Raw genomic sequence first — 18,377 nt, forward strand, 5'->3', positions numbered from 1 at the left:
GCTTCGGAGAGAATGCTGCATTTTAGTCATTTTAATACCCATTTACACTAAATCGGAAATAATTTTTACCTACAAATACGTCAAACGCCTTTATTTATTTTTCCAATATATACAAAAAATGTTTTAGAATTTAATTTGTCGCAGGAAAAAAGTTAATATTTCTAGCTCATTAAGCCGCATCAATGTCATCCTTATCAGTGATTGTCGCGGCCAAGCAAATATTCACTGCGGATCAGTGTGTAGGCCATCGAAAGTATAAAACAACGAAACGAAATATATATAGATCTGTATTTCAATCAGATTGTTCTGATCCCGTTTATATACGCATTTTATTGATTTCCACGAATTAATATATTTCATTCCATATGTTATTACTTGATTTATATAATCTAGCATTCCTATCATAATTCCATGTGTGATGCAGGACGGAGGGGCTGACAAGGAAAGCTGTCTAGTCGTTCGGATGGGACGAAAAACCGAGGTCCCGTGTACACATTGGCGTGCACGTAAAAGATCCCTTGGCAGTTGGAATTCGATATAAGAGTAGGCCGTAGTGCCGCTGTCCGGGCAAAAATTTCCCTCATAGCACACTGTATGGCGTATGCCCGTCTTCATTAGCCCAGGTTAGGAGCAGAACAGTAGGACGTTAAACTCCATTTCATTTCATTTCATAATTCCATGTAAATACCTATACTAAGTCTTCTCGTTATTTATGTATTTATAATATTTTAGGGTCGTATTTAGCGGGGGTGCGGGGGGTACATTGCACCCCCAGAAAAATAAGGTGCCCCGAGAAATTGCGCCCCCACCACATCAAAAAAAAAAAAAAAAATTATTTGACAATCTTTCAATTATAAAATAATACACTTGATTAGATAAGATAATATAAGATAAGATGTTTATTGCATCAAAACATGATCACACAATGGTGCTCTTAAGGCACTGATCAGTCGATCGGTTTTAAGGGCGCCCACACGCCAATGGGTTTGATCGAAACTTTTTTATATCACATACGTGAGGCTATGGCGCCCCACCACTCTGCTGCACCCCCACTTTTAAAATCCTACATACGGCCCTGAATATTTATTCATGCATCATAATTGTGCTGAATGCTGTGTCATTATCAAAATGTGTATGTACGTTATACTGTTTGTCCTGTTAGTAAATACATGAATAGCTGGATTAAAATTACCGTATGTTTTATTTGTAAATATATAATATTATATTATTTGTCATATTGTTATAAATTTATGAACATGTTTATATTGTATTGCAGCTATTGACATGCCATAGCTCATGACTGTTCAGCTCATAGAAATATATTTCTATGGTTCAGCTTTTGTTCGATTATTGTAAGTCCTGATAATTGCGACTACCATCATAGATTGACGCCATTTTTAACTGTGGGTATGTACGGTAGGCTACATGTGAATACGGTAGTATTAGTAATAAATATTGTTTATATTGACGTTTTTGAATGTTTAAAATTATCTATGACCAAATATAGATCTAAACTCTACACATCTGGTTGAATGTTTAGTAACAAGGCAACGTGTTTACATTTTTTTGTGTATTTGATGCAGATTGTAATTATTGTTGTTTTTTTAAATGAAAAAAAGTTATCATTGAGTCCATTGCATTCAGTGTTTGGAAATCTTATAGAATCTAACTAATTTGTTTAAACACGTAGGCCTATACGGCCAGATGTTTACTGTAAACGGTACATTATGAATATCGCTTCTGGCAGAATTCTTCAATGTAGGCTATTTTAATATCAATCTGTGAGTGTGAATTCCCCAAAAACCTGTACTACCCGGTAAGACCTACTACTTGTGCAATGTACTACGTACTAAGTATTTATTATATAGTATTTAGTGTCTGTGATAAAACGGATGGGCAATAAATAATTTATTTTCAACAAACAACTAAATTCAAATAATTGTACTTTATTTGTCTCATTTTTGATAGCATTGGCTCATTATTTTACAGAAATATGGGTTAGTATTGTGTGATCAAGGGAGATAATAAGAATGGTGAGACATTGACCAGTATCTGAAATATTAATTGACCATCTCATTTGCAGTATTTTTTTTTTTTTTGCAAGTTTCTCACGATCAATTATCACATTTGTTTATGAAGTGTCAGTAATACTCTGTGGTGGTACAAGATAGCATTGAGTAAATCGTTCAGAGTGGTGTACAGAATCTTAACACCTTCAACTTCAATGAGATACTTCACAAAATCCTATGTTGGACATGACATGAATGTCCTGGGTGAACTGTACATGCGCGAGGTCGGATGTTCCCCCATAGCGTGAAAGATTAAAAAGTTCAACTTGTATGTACACAATACATTTAATGGCTCGGGTTACACACCCACGCCTAATTGTAATGCTTCCTTAAAGCTGTCCAGTGAGTTCAACTGGAGAACTTGGTCCGATAAGCGGTTCCAATGAGCGATTACGCGTGGGAAGAATGAGTGTATACAACATGGTGTAGGCCTACAGATTCTAAAACCTAGCCTTACATGATGAAAGTAATATTGACTTTGTTATGATATAGTCTCCGGCATCATCATTGTACAAGTATTGGTAATCATAAACATGATAAAATTTTCTTGACAAGAATCTTTAAAGTAGCTAAAGTCTCCCAACTCGATGGGGCCTATAATCCAAAGTCTTCGACATTGAAAACTCAAATTATTGGTCAATTTAAATCAATTTTGATGTTGTGATCTTACCGGGAAAAGATGGGCGTCCAATATTTAAGACAAAATAAACAGTTTACCATTGGTACACGAATTGTGTACCATAATGCGTTTCAGCACCATTTGAACAAGGGACTCGAAGAACGAACCTAGACATATTCCACGCCATAGTCTTACATATCTAGAGAGCATGCGCAATAAATACTATCTGTGTAGGCTGGAATAACCAGACGCCAGAGATTGCCATTCGATTGAGACTTCTGGCGTATTTTGCCGAACATAACTGATTTGAAATTAGAGTAAAAATGAAAACTTATTGAATGTAAATCAGTTTATATACATTCATATTACATTTTTATATGCGTTGCGTACCATTTGTGTCAATTTCTAGGTCCCAAATATTAGCGATTTAGCTCCTTTAAGGTTCAGTTCCATTCTCGGGCAAAAACAGATTTTTAACAATTTTCTATTATTATATTTTCAGATCTTGTATGGTTTTGTACTATTAATTGTTAATGAATAAAGACTGAGGAATTGATTGAAAATAAAAGATTTATTAATAAAATAAGAGACAAACTTTTACAATGTCTTACAGAAAGGATAATGACTCATTCCGTAGAGGGTCTTATAGAGGAAGAGGTAATTACAACAGCGAGAGTTTAAAAATCACAATTTCTAGTGAACAAGAAAGGGGGAGACGACAGCATGATTATAATGACAAAAGACATGATAATTTAAATGACCGTTCCGACAAATGGCATGGTGATCGGGACCGCAAACAATATTCAAATTTTAAAGGTCGTGATGGTGGGGGGGTGTACAGAGATAATAGTCGAAAGAGTCGTATAGACGATTTTAAAGGAAACAGAGAAAGTTTTAACGATAGCTGGAGTAATCAAGGTGATCGTAGTTATAAAAAAAGCGATAATTATAGAGAATACAGTGATAACCGAGCCAAGCGCAAGTATTCTTCCGAGCGGGAAGTACCCAGCAATTATCAGAATGATTACAAAAGGAATGATGACTACCATAGTTCATCACGAGACGATCCTTATCCTAAACGTCAACATTTTGAACCTAGAGGTGGAGGATTTAGAGGTAGAGGAGGTTTTAGGTCAAGGGGGTTCGGTTTCAGAGGTCGACCTTTCGACCACAATTTTCGAGACAGATTTGATAATCGCGGTGAAGGGTTTAGAGAGCGTCGTATGAATGAGATAAGAGAACAGAGGGGACGTCGTTATCGTTCAAAAAGTAGGAGTAGGAGTCCGCATAGACCTTCCGATTCTCGTCGAAAAGATGGATCTTCAAGTAGACACAGATCTGAGAGAGATACCGATAAACGTAGTATTTCAGATTTCATTTCAAATATAAGGAATTCCACAAGTCCAAATGCTCCAACCGAGAGAAAAGAGCACATAGCTTCCAAAGAAGAAGAGGAAATCGAAACTCAAGTTATTGATGAAAAATTATTTGAAAAAATGACCATTGATCAAAGAGATTTTATTGCGAGCAAAGCTCTAGGCATCCTCGTTACAAAACCCGACTTCAGATGTAAGCTCAGCGAATTAGAGTATGATTTGATGGATATAAAACTGATGTTCGTATCATCAGAATTATTTTTGGAGTTTCTACAGAGTTTTGTTGATGATGATAACGTATTTGAGATCATTGAACCCGATCCTGATTCTTTACCACCTAAAGACGAGGATGAGGATGAAGAAAAGAACGGTAATACAGATAAATCAGGGCACGATAAACCAGAAAAAGTTAAAATAAAAATTGAAAAAGAGGGAAACGTGGATGATAATGACGAGAATGTTGAGGAAAAAACAGACCAAGATGACGAGTTGATGGATAAGGAGGATTTAACGCATCTTGAAAATATTATTGTTGTGGCTCGACCCAAGTTGACTCTCTGTCTAAAATATAATACCAATATTCGTTCCTGCCGATACAAGTGTAATGCTCTTCATATTTGCAAGTAAGTTTTACTACTATCATATTTGTCAAATCTCTCATCAAAAATACTTACAGTTACAAGGGAAATGCCACAAATGGAAATTTTACGATCGTTAGATACAGGTAGTTCCATCCAAATTCAATCGGATTAAAATATAGATCTATATTTCGTTTTTTTATACACATACTTTCGACCCGCCTACACTACGTGAAGATCTGACCAGTTGTAGTGGAAGGTTGCATCAGGTGTCATACGAGAGGCTTTTGACCTTATTACGTCAGACATTGATTTATTAATCAGCGTTGACGTTCCTAGTGGTTTACCCAAAATTCTGTGCACCTCACTCCAAAAACTCACCGTAACTCAGAACTGACCATTTGATTGGCTAATCCCTCACATCATCCAGAAAAAAGACAAGTAAAACGAAATTTTGAACTATAAAAAAATACGAAACAAAATAGGATCTGTGTTTTAATCAGATCCAAATTTATATTCCCACCTTTTGTTGTCACCTGTCTGTTGGCCTACCTGTTAATAATTCCTTGTTGTCACCTGTCTGTCAGCCTACCTGTTTATAATTCCTTGTTGTCACTCTTGGATCCAAGTTACATAATATATGATTCAGTTAACTTTATATAAAACGCAATCTGTCTTTATATTAGGGTCCAATTAGAACTGTCATCTCCTGATCAGTTCCAAACTGTGTCATGCAGAGACGCCTCTGAGATTGATACGTTCGTTGCCTGGTAACCTGGGTATATACTATATGTTAAGCAATTATTGGAAGTTGAAAATAAAAGTGCTAATCAATCTGAAAATAGATTAGCAGTTACTCTTGATTGAATAGCAAATAAGTAAATTTTCACAGTACTGTATTGAACCATCTCTATAGGCCATAATTTCTAATGTTTATGTGTGTATGGGTGGGTTGGGGACGGGGTGCTTTCATTCCCTTTAAAGCGATCATTTCATATTTTCTAAGAAAGTCAAAACATAATTATTTCCATGTCTTTTGCCCAATAGGTTGTCAACTCACTATTATACGATCATAGGTATTATTCTCCCACTTAAAAATCCTTGACTCCAGAAATAATAACACAATTACCTCCCTTGTTTTTCTATTCCCCTCCGCCATGGAATAGCTATCTTCAATCATTTGAATTTAAAGTTGAAAATGATATTTTTGCCAATTTCACAACTGGCAATAGTGAATTATAGGATTAATAGGATTATTCTTTAACAAGGTAGGACTGTTTATAGATAACCATCTATTTTAAGGCTTTATTTTAATAAATTTTAAAAATATAACTTAAAAATATGAAATTGTAACTTTAATAAACTTCAACTACGAATAGTTTTATGTTATGTAGCATATCGTGTTCTGAATACAAAAAAATGGGTGCAACTCGCTATTTTTCATTTTCAATTCCCGTACGGTATTCAAATTTACATTACGTCTGTAGCGTACTGTACCTCAGTCTTGAATTATAATCTTTTTGAAATGTTTGAAACGTCTCAGTTGACTTAGCTGCTGGTGGATGTACATGTACATGTATGTTTTGTTGATCGGCAACCCATATTTATTGGGTGGAATATTAGAATATTTTGTTATGTGTGATGATATTTTTCAGGTTTCATCTGTTGGCTAAATGTAATGCCCCTGATGGTAGAGTATGTATTTTTACACACAGTATACATTCATCTCACAATCAAGAAGCTCTGAGACACAATCTCCTACATACATTCTCATTTGATGCCGTCAGAGCACTACTTACAAACTTCGAGTTCCGAACACCATCAACATTACCGCCAATATGTTGGTACTACAATGTGAACAGAGGTTGTAATAAATGGACAGCAGAAAATTGTCATTTTATACATTTGTGTCAGTCATTACTGGAGGGTAAGAAGAGGTAAGTACATACATTATAAAAAAAATATTATTTTGTGCTGGTATAAAAAACATATTTTTTTGTGCAGATACATGTACTGTATTGCAAACATTAGATTAAAATGATCCTGAAACTACACTTATTACCTAAAAGCTCTGACTTTATTCTTATTTTACCTGTGAATGTGTAGTCATTCAGATGGAATGGAGGGTGGGGGGGGGAATGGCCAAATGGTTAGCGCATGTGGGCTGTATCATAAGGTCTGTCATTATGTCAACTGGCATTCCCTGGTTGTACGTGACAAGGAGTAGGGTCGTCTGTCAAACCTCGTGGGTTTTCTCTGGGTCCTCCCGTTTCCTCCCACTGCTAAAAACCCCTACATGCAAATGAATTATGGAAATAAAATTGAACCATATTCATTATGAAATGACCTAGTTTGTTTCGAGTGGACGTTAAACCCCATTTCTTTCTCAATCTTGCACTTGCAAAAGAAATGGAAAATTTAGGGGTAGGTTCTCCTCTGTACACCTTGTCTGGCATACTATAAGAACCCATGACAGTTGAAATTCAAAGATTCATAGAGTTCAGAGCTTGTGTACATGTATGTTCAGTTTGACTGTTTAAGGATTAGCTATATCATCTATATGTTCTACTCTGAACTATTTCCTGGATCACAAGTAGATTAGAAACTGTAAATAGAGTGATCTCCCATGGCTTACAGCATTTTTGGGATGCTCGATTCACAGTCCAGAACGTCCCGAATTGACAGAATTGCAATTGAGTAACACGGAATTCAGTACTGTCACAGTTCAGTCAGTCCTGACAATGGAGGTGGTGTGAGTAGAATTGTGACGTAATTAAACACAACGAATATGTTTCAACTGCATGTTTGGTTGGGATATTTACTTATCCAGTTGATGCATGCGTTGTGGCCCGAAATACCCCTTTTTCAATCGATTGTCACTATTTTGGGGATTGAGAGAATTCAATTCCAGAATGTTCAATTGAGTACCGCCTCAGTGTGTTCCAACAAATTGAGACTGGTGGTTTTAACAATCTTTCTGTTCCATATATAACTGTTAACAGAAATTTAAAATCTAAATGCAGTTATCTCCCTTAGAACACAATCAATCCCATAACCCACAGACATATTTCCAAATCCAATCCGTGCAATAAAAACTACATGAATTGGATATAAGCCTTTTCGTTGTTTGTCTCCCTGGCATTTGAATAGTATAAAAAAAACACTGTAAATCTCTAATTAACAGCTTTGAGATCTACTTACATCCTTTTTATGGGGAGTATATTGTTCTTGCCCATTTTCATTTGTCTTTCACGCTTGCTTGCTAGCCTGGAGGTCGCAGGTTCGCTCCCGGTATTGGCTGAGAAAGTTCATCAGAATTTTTCAGTGGTGTGGATTCCCGTTGTCAGTGGTGCAGGATGTAGGGCTTGAAAAGGACAGCTGTCTAGTCGTTTGGATGGGACAAAAACCAAGGTCCCTGTACACATTGGTGTGCATGTAAAAGACCCCCTGACAGTCGGAATTCGATATAAGAGTAGGTTGTAGCGCCGCTGTCCGGGCCAAATTTCCCTCATTAGCCCAGTCGGAGCAGAACAGTAGGATGTTAAACCCCATTTCATTATTCTAAAGATCAGAGGTTTCTTTTGCTACCCCTAGAAAGGATTAACCTTGTTAGAATATATTTTTATGTTGTATTTTTATGTTGTATATTTTGTGGGTCGGGTGTTCGATCCCTGCATTGGCCGAGAAAGTTCATCCAGATTTTCCGGCATGGTTCTCCCTTGTCAGTGATGCAGGACGGAGGGGCTGACAAGGAAAGCTGTCTAGTTGTTCGGATGGTATGAAAAACCGAGGTCCCGTGTACACATTGGCGTGCACGTAAAAGATCCCTTGGCAGTTCGATATAAGAGTAGGCTGTAGTGCCGCTGTCCGGGCAAAATTTCTCTCATAGCACACTGTATGGCGTATGCCCGTCTTCATTAGCCCAGGTTAGGAGCAGAACAGTAGGACGTTAAACTCCATTTCATTTCATGTATATTTTGTAGCTGTCCTGAAGGTGATAAATGTAAATTGTTATATTTTGTAGTTGTCCCGATGGTGATAAATGTAAATTGAATCACGATTTAAAGAAGAATAGTGAATCTTTAATGAAATATGGCATGTGGTCACCGGAATATAGATTAGAAGATATCATGAAAATAATTAGTGATACTTTTCTAACGTAAGTACAAATCTTCTACTTTATTTTTAATACACTCAGGCAGTTACGGCATACGTGTAGTTAGTATTAGTTACTAGGGCTGGCAATCGATCCTGTTTCAAGAAACTCGAATAACTTCGTTTGGAAGACCGAAATGCCACTGCTCTCCATATCTTTGTCGCTTATGACCTGAATAATAATGAGTAAAATGTAGTTATTTCCCTTTGATCACATCAAACAAATTCTTCATCCAGTTCGCCGTAACAGTTTATTTCTTGCAGTGATTTCTCGTGCGCACAGAACACTCTGTACAATGGCTTAATTCATGTTTTTGACTCCTGGTCACTGGGAGATCCATATAATTGCAATATTCCAGAAATGAAGAGTTAAAATAACGGGCACATTGTTACGTGAAACCATTGGATCTAATCATGACATAAGTGGCCAATATTTCTCGCCGGTGGTGTCTCGTGTGAAAAAACTAAATGTGTGTGTTTTATTATGACTATTCTGTTTAATTACAGTTCTAGGCCCAAGCACGCGTTACAAAGAATCCAGTGATAATGATTTTTTTTATGGACTTCTTCTTACAAGTGAAGTACCTATAATTGAGCGTTAATCGATATTTTAAAATTTAATCGATTTTTAAAACGCTTACCGACGATTATCGGCAATATCGATATTTTCCGCCAGCCCTATTAGTTACTATTTTATTAAGTTATGTTTCGATTATGTAACTTTGCTATAAAGGGGGAACCACAATGGCTTAGTCGGTAAGACGCTGGCTTCATTGGGATTTTCCGACGTGGTTTATCCCTTGTCAGTGGTGCAGGACAAAGGGCCTGACAAGGACAGCTGTCTAGTCATTCGGATGATATGAAAAACCGAGGTCCCATGTATACATACACTCTATGGCATATGCCTATCTTCATTAGTATTATTGCAGATCAGTTGCGTAAGAGAAATATTTTTCAGTGACCTGTATGGTGAATATATTTGATGATTTGTTATACTATATTCTCCAGGAGCGATACATATGCCAACAGAAAACCAGAACGCGAAAGAGATTCGTCTTATGAACGAGAACAGAAAGACTATTATAGTAAGAGAGGCATCCCCAAACCAAAATGGCAACTGTATATTCCGAGTGAAGAAATGTGGATGGATTTGGCCGAACACAACCACCATCGATTAGAGAGTAAACACAGAGCAATGGCAAGAGCTACAGCTGAATATGACGAAGAACTAGAAGCGATGTAATTACTTAATTTTATTTCTTAGTTAATGTCCGTGAGCAGGGTTTAGAATTTATGGGGGGTTGGATGGCCAAATGGTTAGTGCATGCGCGTTGTATCATAAGGTCTGTCATTGAGTCAACTGGCGTGGTTTTGATTCCTCAGTTGTATGTGACAAGGAGTTTGGTCACCCCGTCCAACCTCAAGGGTTTTCTTCTGGTCCTCTGGTTTCCTTCCACTGCTGAAGACCCCTACGAGCAAGCGAATTATTGAAATAAAATTGAACCATATGTTAGTCCTGAAATGACCTAGTTTGTGTCTCGTGGACGTTAAACCCCATTTCTTCCTCTCTCTCGCTTCTATTTAGAAGACAGTTATTTTTTGGGGATGTAACTTTTTTTTATCTTCATCCATATATCAGTTGATGTGGAGTATTTGACAAAGGCCCAACTTTCGTGGAAAAAAGTATCGACTGGTACACTGAAAAATATGATAATTAAAATTGAAAGTCATGCATGTCATATTCACAATTGATCTAAAAAGTCATGTTTTTACACTACTAGCCGATATTGTTTGACTGGCCATGATAAGGATAAATGATATTGAAATTTTGAATCGTTTAGGCCCCGAGTTCACAAAGCATTCTCAGACTTAAGTTAAGAATTTTCAAAACTTTCAATCACTGTTTATGAGAAATATCTTTGATCCAGAAACACAACACTTTGCATATGATTTCTTATTGATGTATTTGATACATTAAAACAACAAAGGGCTATATTTTAGTTAAAATAAAACAAACAATTTTGAGTAAATTCTTAACTTAAACATACATTATGCAAGAGCTAAATCTGCCTATTTCAGGTCTTTCTTTCGGCCTGAAATGTTATCTAAATTATTAATTAGACATTAATCAACCTATCCAGGCCATAATCAACTCTAGATGGCAGCGCTAGCCTGCGATCTTTAGTGGATTGTAAGCCGATTTACTGCATAATTTTCCTTTTCTCGATTAAACGATTAAATGGATAATCGAGACTATGCTGTTTATCGTACTGACTTTAGTAATGATGACCGAGGCTTATGGGAATTTCAGTCGCTTAGTTCTCACTTCATAGAGGCTCAATTTGAATAAAATTTTCACCGAATTGCCTTTACATTATTTAGTTTTTAACTATTATAGTGAGAACTGCCAACTCGTTACCGAATCTCCCATAATGTATCTTTAAGCCTGAGAATGCTTTGTAAACTTGGGGGGTAGGTTATTATCAGAAATCACTGTACGAAATTTGAGAGAAACATTTTCTCCATATTTTTTAGGAAACAGTATGACATAAGAGATCTGCTTGGTAAAGGTAAAAAGGATGTTCCAGAAATAAGCAATAAGGTTCTTCGACGATTGATTCCCGAGGAATCGGATGATAAAAAAGAGAAAAAGAAAGTTGAAAAATCTTCTGAATCACCAGAGAAGTCTGCAGAACCATCAGAAAGACCAGAAAAAGCGACAGAAGCAGAAGAAACAAAAGCTGAAGATGATACAAAAGAGGAGCAGGACATAAAAAAAGAGAAGCAATAACTGGTTTAGTTTTCATCATCGTTTAAAAAACGTTTCACCTGAGAACCATCATTGAAGATCAATCGTAACGTAAAAAAGATTTTTAGGAATACATTGGGATATCTGTGTCAGATGAATGAATGATTTAAAAGTAAAATGGAATTAAAGAAAACAGAGGAAAGATTCACCAAATTATATTAATTTGGAAACTCCAATAATATTAAGGAATAAAGGATGTGTTTATACAGGGCTATACAGAACTTTAAGACAGTTCAGTGCGTTTGGGGCAAACTCATTTTAGGCATAATTCAGGCACAGTGACAATTTATAATAAATTTCATAATCAGCAATCACAGTTATATTATTGATTTTGAATCAATTAGATATTTGGAGCCGGTGTTTAATAATTTATTGTACAGAAAACCATCAATTCTTTCCATGGGATTATCTTTTAAGATTTATTAATGAATTCATATCGACACATCTAAACCAAACTGGCTTTGGAGTCAGTGGTTAATAAATTGATAATAATGATTTCAGATCGATTTGCAAGAGATATTTTCAATATGTTTTAAGAAGAAATAGGAATTGAGTTCTATATTTTTGAGGGTTGCTATATGCTGTTTATTTGTTGAATGGAATCACGTTAAACCACAAGTACAAAACCGTTGAAAAACTACCTCAGAATAGATGTTACTGCTTTAAGATTATAATAGCTGCGATGCCCTTCAAGATAAATGTTAATTGTTACTGCTTTAAGATTATAATAGCGAATGCCAGGAGAAATACAACACAGAGGAAACAATACAGGAATACAGCATTATCACTAATTTGATAGGCCATGATAGATTTTGATGAAATAACAGTCTACTCAGCATATAATGAATATTGGTCAAGTAAACATAACATAACCGAAGATCTTCAATATACGATGAACGATAGCAGTTTTTTTTTGATGAAAACCAGGGATTTGATGCAAATGAAATGTAGATGTCTAGGGTTAGCAAAACAGAAAGTATTGCCTTTATGTGAGAAGTGTTATTTGATGTTCTAGAAAGAGTAAGGATGTCACTACTTATATCTAATTTGAAGGGATAGTTTGGACTTGAATTTGATGATCGTAGACAAATTGGTGGAAAATTATCGCAGGTTGTATCAAGTAAAAGTATACTATTGGTTTATAAAATGGGTTTAATATAAAACTTTTATAAAAAAAAAAAGAAGACATGGAAATAAAAAGATTGAAGGAATACCATCAAAAAGTGACTACGATTTTATCGTAATCGGGAATGACGATTTTTCAGTGAAATCTATATCTATATGTCTTACAAGGATTATGGGAATGACTTGCGTGGATATACAGACGGAAATGGAACAGACTAGATGTACATTAAATAGAAGACAAATTATATTATATATCAACAATTTGATTCTGGGAAACTATATTAAGATTGGATTTGATCTGTATATAATAAAAGCAGTAAAATATTATGATTAGGCTTATTATCTGAATATAAAATTTATCAGCTGCTAAGAGTAGAAGTAGAAAGTAAGAGGTGTTCTTAATTTGGTTGATTTTATTTCTAATTCTTTGTATGAAGTAGTTGAAAATGATTCATATTTTTCTTTAAAAAAAACCCAGCAAAATATTTAAAGAACTGCCTCAACAACTTACGTACATGTAGTTTAAATTAACGCTTAAAAGCCGTTAAAGGCATATCAAGAATTATTACTCAATCTGCAAAATTTTGAAAAAAAGAGTCGAATTTCTTTATGAAAATTTTCAAGAAATTGTTGTAATATTTTGATTGAATATAATACTGTATTTTACTTTAAAATATTTCTACGCTTATATTACGATAATGAATTTGAATTGAAAGTATATGAGCATACTGTATCATCATTGTATATAATCTTAAAATTAAATTGCAATTAGAAAATAGACCAATTACATCTACATCTACCATACATGTAGTTAAAGATAAAAGAAATTTTAAAGTACCAACCAGATGTGATGATATAAGGCTTATCGAATGAAATGAAATGGTGTATAACTTCCCACTGTTCTGCTCCTACTGGGCTAATGAAGACAGAGGCTTATCAGTAGAAGTCATTAAGAGCATTATCAAGACAAACCACCTTTTGTTAATCTCAACAGAAATTTTCATCAAGAATCAAAAAAGAATTATCTTTTCACCACGCTGTAAACATTAAAGAAGATTGTAGATTATTTTAAGAAAATGGTCGGCGCATATTTATACAGAAGAAAGTGGTATAATTGAAGATTAAACTACCAGAATGAATATATCGATAAAACCCAACATTCTTAAGAATTACACCATCAACAACTTCTGACAGGGACGAGTTTAAAATTATAAATCAGATATTTGGAAAACGACGATTTGTGAATTTCTACTGAGAACAAGGAATCAACCAGTATTTGAGGATATCTTGACTAAAATTGAGAATACATTTGTCATCACGTACAGAGAAATATAAAAATTTATGTAACAGATTCTCATGTTGGATAATTAAGTGTTTTTAAGCCCCCGACACTGTGCCTGAAATTGCTGGAATCGCGATATATTGACTATAGACATCGTTAAAGTGTTTTGTCAGTGCTCCTTATCAGATTTTTGATCTCATCAAACTATTCATTAATAATGTGCTGCTGTGAATTTGTTCTGTATCAATTCCAGAACAACCTCCTCTGAAAATTGTGTGTTTGCGGTCCCGAACTTAATGAACTTTTATGTGTCTACCCCAGTGACTCCACATGACCTATGAACTGTGAAAATTTGAATATTATATAATATTGTCACAGTGACGAATTGTTTGATACTTTTACTTATAATAGTTTTTGCCTGTATGAAGAATTTACTCTCTCTTTATCCATCTCATGGTTTTCTAATAACGTCTTTGTTATAAACAGGTCACAATTCTGTCGAATATAATTACTGAGCGACGTTTCGACTAGGCTTTTCTAGTCATTTTAATATCAAGCATTGATAAAATACGAAAATATGGGGGTGCTCGATTCACAGTCCAGAACATCCCAAATTGACAGAATTGCAATCAAGTCATCCGGAATTCAGTCCTGTGACAGTTTTGTCAGTCCCGACAACAGAGGTTGTGTGAGTAGAATCGTGACGACGTAATTAAACACATCAAATATGTTTTGGCTGTCATGGTTGGTTGATATATTTACTTATCCATTCGATGCATGCCCGAAATACCCCTTTTCATTCGATTGTCACTATTTTTGGGATTGAGAAAATTAATTCTGGAACGTTCAATCGAGTACCCTCAATATACACAACAATACTTGGTTAATACTGACCAACCAGAGATACCCTTTTTAATTGTATGTACCTAAAGAAGACCATACTCCTCGCAGTGTTTGGTTTGATTATACCTAATCCCACTAAACACTGTTTTAATGAAGGCAAATTTCTGTTCCAAATTATGACTGGTCAATGGTCCGATGAACAACCAATAGCTAACTGTGTTACAAAAGCATTACGCTTAAAACAGAGCTCCAAATTGGACCAAATATGTTTACATAACATAAAGCTCAAGTATCAGAAGCCAATCCAGCAATGGCGAGAGAGGGATTTCTCGGGCCATTGCTTCAAGAATATGAAAGAAGACCTGTTTATAGCCTACAATTACTAAATGCCATTGAAACTCTGTCTTTGTTAGTTTACAAATTCTGTACAGTCAGCTTGTAGTTTTTTTTTATAATACCATTTATATAAATGACAGTGATCATGCTTCCTAGTTTTTAGATATTGATACTTTGATCTAGTTATTTACATATGTCCATCTACTTACAGCATTGTGTATAATTTTACAGCTTTTTATTTGCTAACATTTTATGTGAGAGTATATTGGTTGTATCCATGTCCATATGATTATATTTCTGTGGGGGTTGGATGGCCGAATGTTTAGCGTGTGTGCGTTGTATGATAATGTCTGTCATTGAGTCAACTGGCGTGGTTTCGATCCCCTGGTTGTTCGTGACAAGGAGTAGGGTTGCCTGTCCAAACATGTGGATTTTCTCCTGGTCCTCCGGTTTCCTCTCACTGCTAAAGACCCCTACTCGCAAGCGAATAATTGAAATAAAATTGAACCATATGTTAGTCCCGAAATGACCTAGTTTATGTCAAGTGGATGTTAAACCCCATTTCTCTCTATATATTTCTGTCGGTTCACAATTTGTGTAATTCCTCTAGTGTACAGGTCAGAGTTTTTGCCATCCAAATTCGCTGTACTTGATTTATCCTGAACCAAACTTTTGTCACAGAGTTGACGCCCCTTGTAAAAACTCTGCCGGTCAGAGATTTTGAGATTTTCTTGGTTGTACACTGACTGGTAGTTTTCAGCTTGTCTTGAGGAGGAATCCTATTGAAATTCAGGATTGTGCAATGATAATTTGCAGAATTACCGCCACTGTCATTAGAACTTTGGAAATGCTTTATATATCAGCTTTAAAATGTTTTCAGATTTGTGTGGTTAGTCCTAAGCACGAAATTCAGAGTCCTACAACGCAATGTTACGGCCACTATCACAGGAAACTTGATTTCAGTGTTTTAAGGATTTTATTTTCAAACTTGTCAGAATTTTCAAAAAAGCCATCCACCAAAATACTGCTGGTGAGTGTACAGGGTGATATTGGGTACCTGGTAAGATTATGTTTTTTGTCCTCTACCTTTCGAAGAAAGCAGGGGACTATTAAGATGGATCTGTCTGCCTGCCTGCCTGTCTATCTGTCCGTCCGTCAAACTTTTTGGGACACAATATCTCTCCTTCTAATTGAGCTAGAATGTTCAAACTTGGTGTTTAATCGGTGGAGGCCTTGATGAAAGATGAGCATTTTCTGCTAAGGGTAAGCAGAGCTAAACAATTTGATTGGTTGATGCTTTGGGGCACTGTAACTTTGGTTCTAGTTAAGTGAGATTGGTGAAACTTAGTGTATAGTTTCATCACATGAATACCTTGACTATGTTCGATAATAAGCATTTTCGACTCTGGTAAGTAGAGCAATAAGCAATTTCGTTGGTCGAGATTTTGGATTTAGTGTTAGTGTTGAAACTTTGTGTATAGTTTCTTTACACCAATACCTTGACTAAGTTCGATGATAGAGACTTCAGTCTCATTGGTCGAATCTTTGGAACACAATAACTGTCCCCTTAATTGAGGTAGAATGTTCACACTCGGTGTCTATTAGGTGAATTCCATGAAAGAGTTCGACCATGCGCATTTTCCACTAAGGCTAAGCAGAGCTAACCAATTTCTTTGGTCGATGCTTTGGGACAAGATAACTTTGATTCTAACTGATTGAGAGTGATGAAACTTAGTGTATAGTTTCACTACCAGGTACTTCAAAACCTTGACAGAGTTCGATCATGAACATTTTCTGCTCAGGCTTAGCATAGATAACCAGTTTGATGACTCGATATTTTTGATAAAGATAAATGTGCAATTAATTAATATGTGTCATCTATTTATTTTGTGATTTCGGTGGTGTGGACCTGTTAGCATGGTTTGTATTGTATAGTGTTTTTCAATATTAATCTGAATCCGTTTTGTTAAATGGCAACAAAACTATGGCATGAAATCGCATTGAATTTACACTGAGAAAAAAATCAATAAAAATCCACATATGAATTGTTTTTTTATTGTTTATTCACAGAGCACGTGCGCGCTGCATTGAGTCAACTGGCGTGGTTTCGAATCCCCGGTTGTACGTGACAAGGAGTAGGGACGCCTGTCCAACCTCGTGGGTTTTCTCCGGGTCCTCTGGTTTCCCCCCACTGCTAAAGACCCCTACGAGCAAGCGAATTATGGGAATAAATTGAACCATATGTTAGTCCCGAAATGGCCTAGTTTGTGTCGAGTGGACGTTAAACCCCATCTCTCTCTCTCTTATTCACAGAGAGTCGGCAAAATTATTACTATTTAAAATAGATGTTCATGTACCAGGCCTAAACAGGGAGCCAGGGTGGCTAAGTGAGTAAGACGCTGGCTCGCAAGTCTGGAGCTCGCGTACGTGTTCGATCCCTGGATTGGCCGAGAAAGTTCATCTGGATTTTCCAACGTGGTTTCCCCTTGTCAGTGGTGCAGGGCGGGGGGTCTGACAAGGACAGCTGTCTAGCCGTTCGGATGGTACGAAAAACCGAGGTCCGTGTATACATTTTCGTACACGTAAAAGATCCCTTGACAGTTGGAATTCGATATAAGAGTAGACCATAGTGCCACTGCTCGGGCAAAATTTCCCTCATAGCACACTGTATGTTACGCATTCATTAGCCTAGTCGGAGCAGAACATTTCATTTCCAGGTCTAAACAACTAAGATAGTAGATCATTACACGCGCAAGATGCTAGAACATTACGACCTCTGGACACTAGATCATTAGGCTCTCAGGACAATAGACCATTAGGCTCTCGGATATTAGATTATTGCCCTCTCAGTATATCGGAGCATTACGATATCGAGATACTAGAACATTAAGATCTCGAAATATTAGATCATTACGCCCTCGAGATATATAGCATTACGCTCTAGAGATACTAGAACATCACGGTCTCGAGATTCTGGATCATTATGATAGCGAGATACTATAACATTACGCTCTTGAAACGGATCATTACGATCTCGAGATATTGGATCATTATGATATCGAGATACTGGATCATTAGGTTCTCGAGATACTGGATCATTAGGCTCCCGAGATACTATAGCATTACGCTCTTGGAATGGATCATTAGGCTCCCGAGATACTATAGCATTACACTTTCGAGGTACT

At 36.1% G+C, this 18,377-nt stretch overlaps 1 protein-coding gene across 4 annotated transcripts; it reads left to right on the forward strand.

The window, feature by feature from the left end:
* The first annotated feature begins 1,379 nt into the window (after positions 1 to 1,379).
* On the forward strand, positions 1,380 to 17,237 carry LOC126808480 (uncharacterized). 4 transcript variants are annotated; one of them, XM_050533215.1, is made up of 7 exons: positions 1,385 to 1,407; positions 1,990 to 2,033; positions 3,191 to 4,687; positions 6,298 to 6,579; positions 8,667 to 8,801; positions 9,806 to 10,036; positions 11,333 to 17,237. In XM_050533215.1, exons 3-7 carry the CDS (start codon positions 3,291 to 3,293, stop codon positions 11,586 to 11,588), a joined length of 2,301 nt encoding a protein of 766 aa, XP_050389172.1. In that variant the 5' UTR covers positions 1,385 to 1,407; positions 1,990 to 2,033; positions 3,191 to 3,290; the 3' UTR covers positions 11,589 to 17,237. The 4 variants fall into 4 exon arrangements, with proteins under 4 accessions (XP_050389175.1, XP_050389172.1, XP_050389174.1 ...); XM_050533218.1 differs by lacking the exon at positions 1,990 to 2,033 and having other exon boundaries at positions 1,380 to 1,407; XM_050533217.2 differs by lacking the exons at positions 1,385 to 1,407; positions 1,990 to 2,033 and adding an exon at positions 1,408 to 1,436.
* Positions 17,238 to 18,377: the final 1,140 nt, after the last annotated feature.

Source organism: Patella vulgata, chromosome 1 (assembly GCF_932274485.2).
Source record: "Patella vulgata chromosome 1, xgPatVulg1.2, whole genome shotgun sequence".
Lineage (NCBI taxonomy): Eukaryota > Metazoa > Mollusca > Gastropoda > Patellidae > Patella > Patella vulgata.